This window comes from Tupaia chinensis, unplaced genomic scaffold, assembly GCF_000334495.1.
Source record: "Tupaia chinensis unplaced genomic scaffold, TupChi_1.0 Scaffold143622_1, whole genome shotgun sequence".
Taxonomy (NCBI): domain Eukaryota; kingdom Metazoa; phylum Chordata; class Mammalia; order Scandentia; family Tupaiidae; genus Tupaia; species Tupaia belangeri.
In genome coordinates, this window is record NW_006203470.1 from 175,542 (window position 1) to 176,661 (window position 1,120).

Genomic DNA, 1,120 nt, shown 5'->3' on the forward strand with positions numbered 1-1,120 from the left:
CTCCATTCTCCTCTCAAGATCTTGGGCACGCACACACACTTACCTGGCATGTTTAAGCCATCGGATCCGGGACTCGAACCGTGGTTGACTACATGGGAGTCCAGCGACATAGCCATTACGCCACCTGCTGGTCCCCACTCTTCATTTTCTTTTCCGTCTTTTTTTTCTACCCCTCAGCCCTTCCCCCAGTTCCCTCCTCTGTTCTTCCTCCTTCCTGATCCTTTCTCACTTTTCCTCTCTTAGATTCTTTTCCCAGAACCTCCTGTATTTGACAAATGGGCTTTAAGACATGTAATGGAGGGGCCAGCAGGTGGCGTGGTGGTTAAGGCACTGGACTCCCATGTGGCTGACTGCAGTTCCAGTCCCAGATCTGGTGGCTGGCTTTCTCACTTACCCTCTCTCTCTGTCTCTCTGGTGTGTGCAAATGCCCTATAACACATTTTTAAAAATAATAAACAATAGATAAAAATAAATAAATCTTAAAAGAAAAAAAAAAAAGCCATGTGATAGAGATAACTAAAAGCCAGGGGGAGCACCCGGTCCCCCTTCCCCGGAGAGCTCTGGCTCTAAGCCGCTCCCGCCTGCCCTGCCGTCGAGGTCTTTCCCGGTGCTCAGTGAATACGAGTGGAATTCAAAGCATGGACTCTGGTCCTGGCCAAGCAGCTCAGAGCCGGGGAATGTGGTGCTTGTGGGGGCTGGGGCCGGGGTAGAATGCTGGCTCACATCACAGGCTGTGTGGGACATGGGGCAACTCACTGCACTTCTGGGGGTTCTCTTCCGCGCGGTGGCATGGTGGCCGGGCTGCTTCCCCTGGGGTGCCCAGCGCCCTCAGGGCAAGGGGACGGTGGCCATGATGGCCCTCTCTCTGCAGCACCTGTGTCTCTGGCAAGATGGAGTGCTCCTCAGAGCTCTGCCCAGGTACCCCACACTCCGGGCCCAGGGACTGGGCAGTGGTGGGTACTCAGGGACCACAGGGCTTTTGGGCCCCTGCTGAGATAAATTCCTGGGAGTGCCTCGGGGACCTGGGGGTCCGAGGTGGCCTGACCTGGTGTCCCACACGCTGCCGTTCCCCCCTCGCGTGCCCTGACAGTGGCCTGTTGCTGGGGGCCCCCGGCCCCCC

The 1,120-nt window shown here is 56.8% G+C and overlaps 1 protein-coding gene across 1 annotated transcript in view; it reads left to right on the forward strand.

Annotated features, from left to right (window-relative positions):
• Window positions 1-1,120, forward strand: part of SSPO (SCO-spondin) — a 65,554-nt gene that overhangs the window by 27,731 nt on the left and 36,703 nt on the right. Inside the window, 1 exon segment of the mRNA XM_027766664.1 lies at window positions 872-916. Within this exon segment, the coding sequence (XP_027622465.1) occupies window positions 872-916 (45 nt within the window).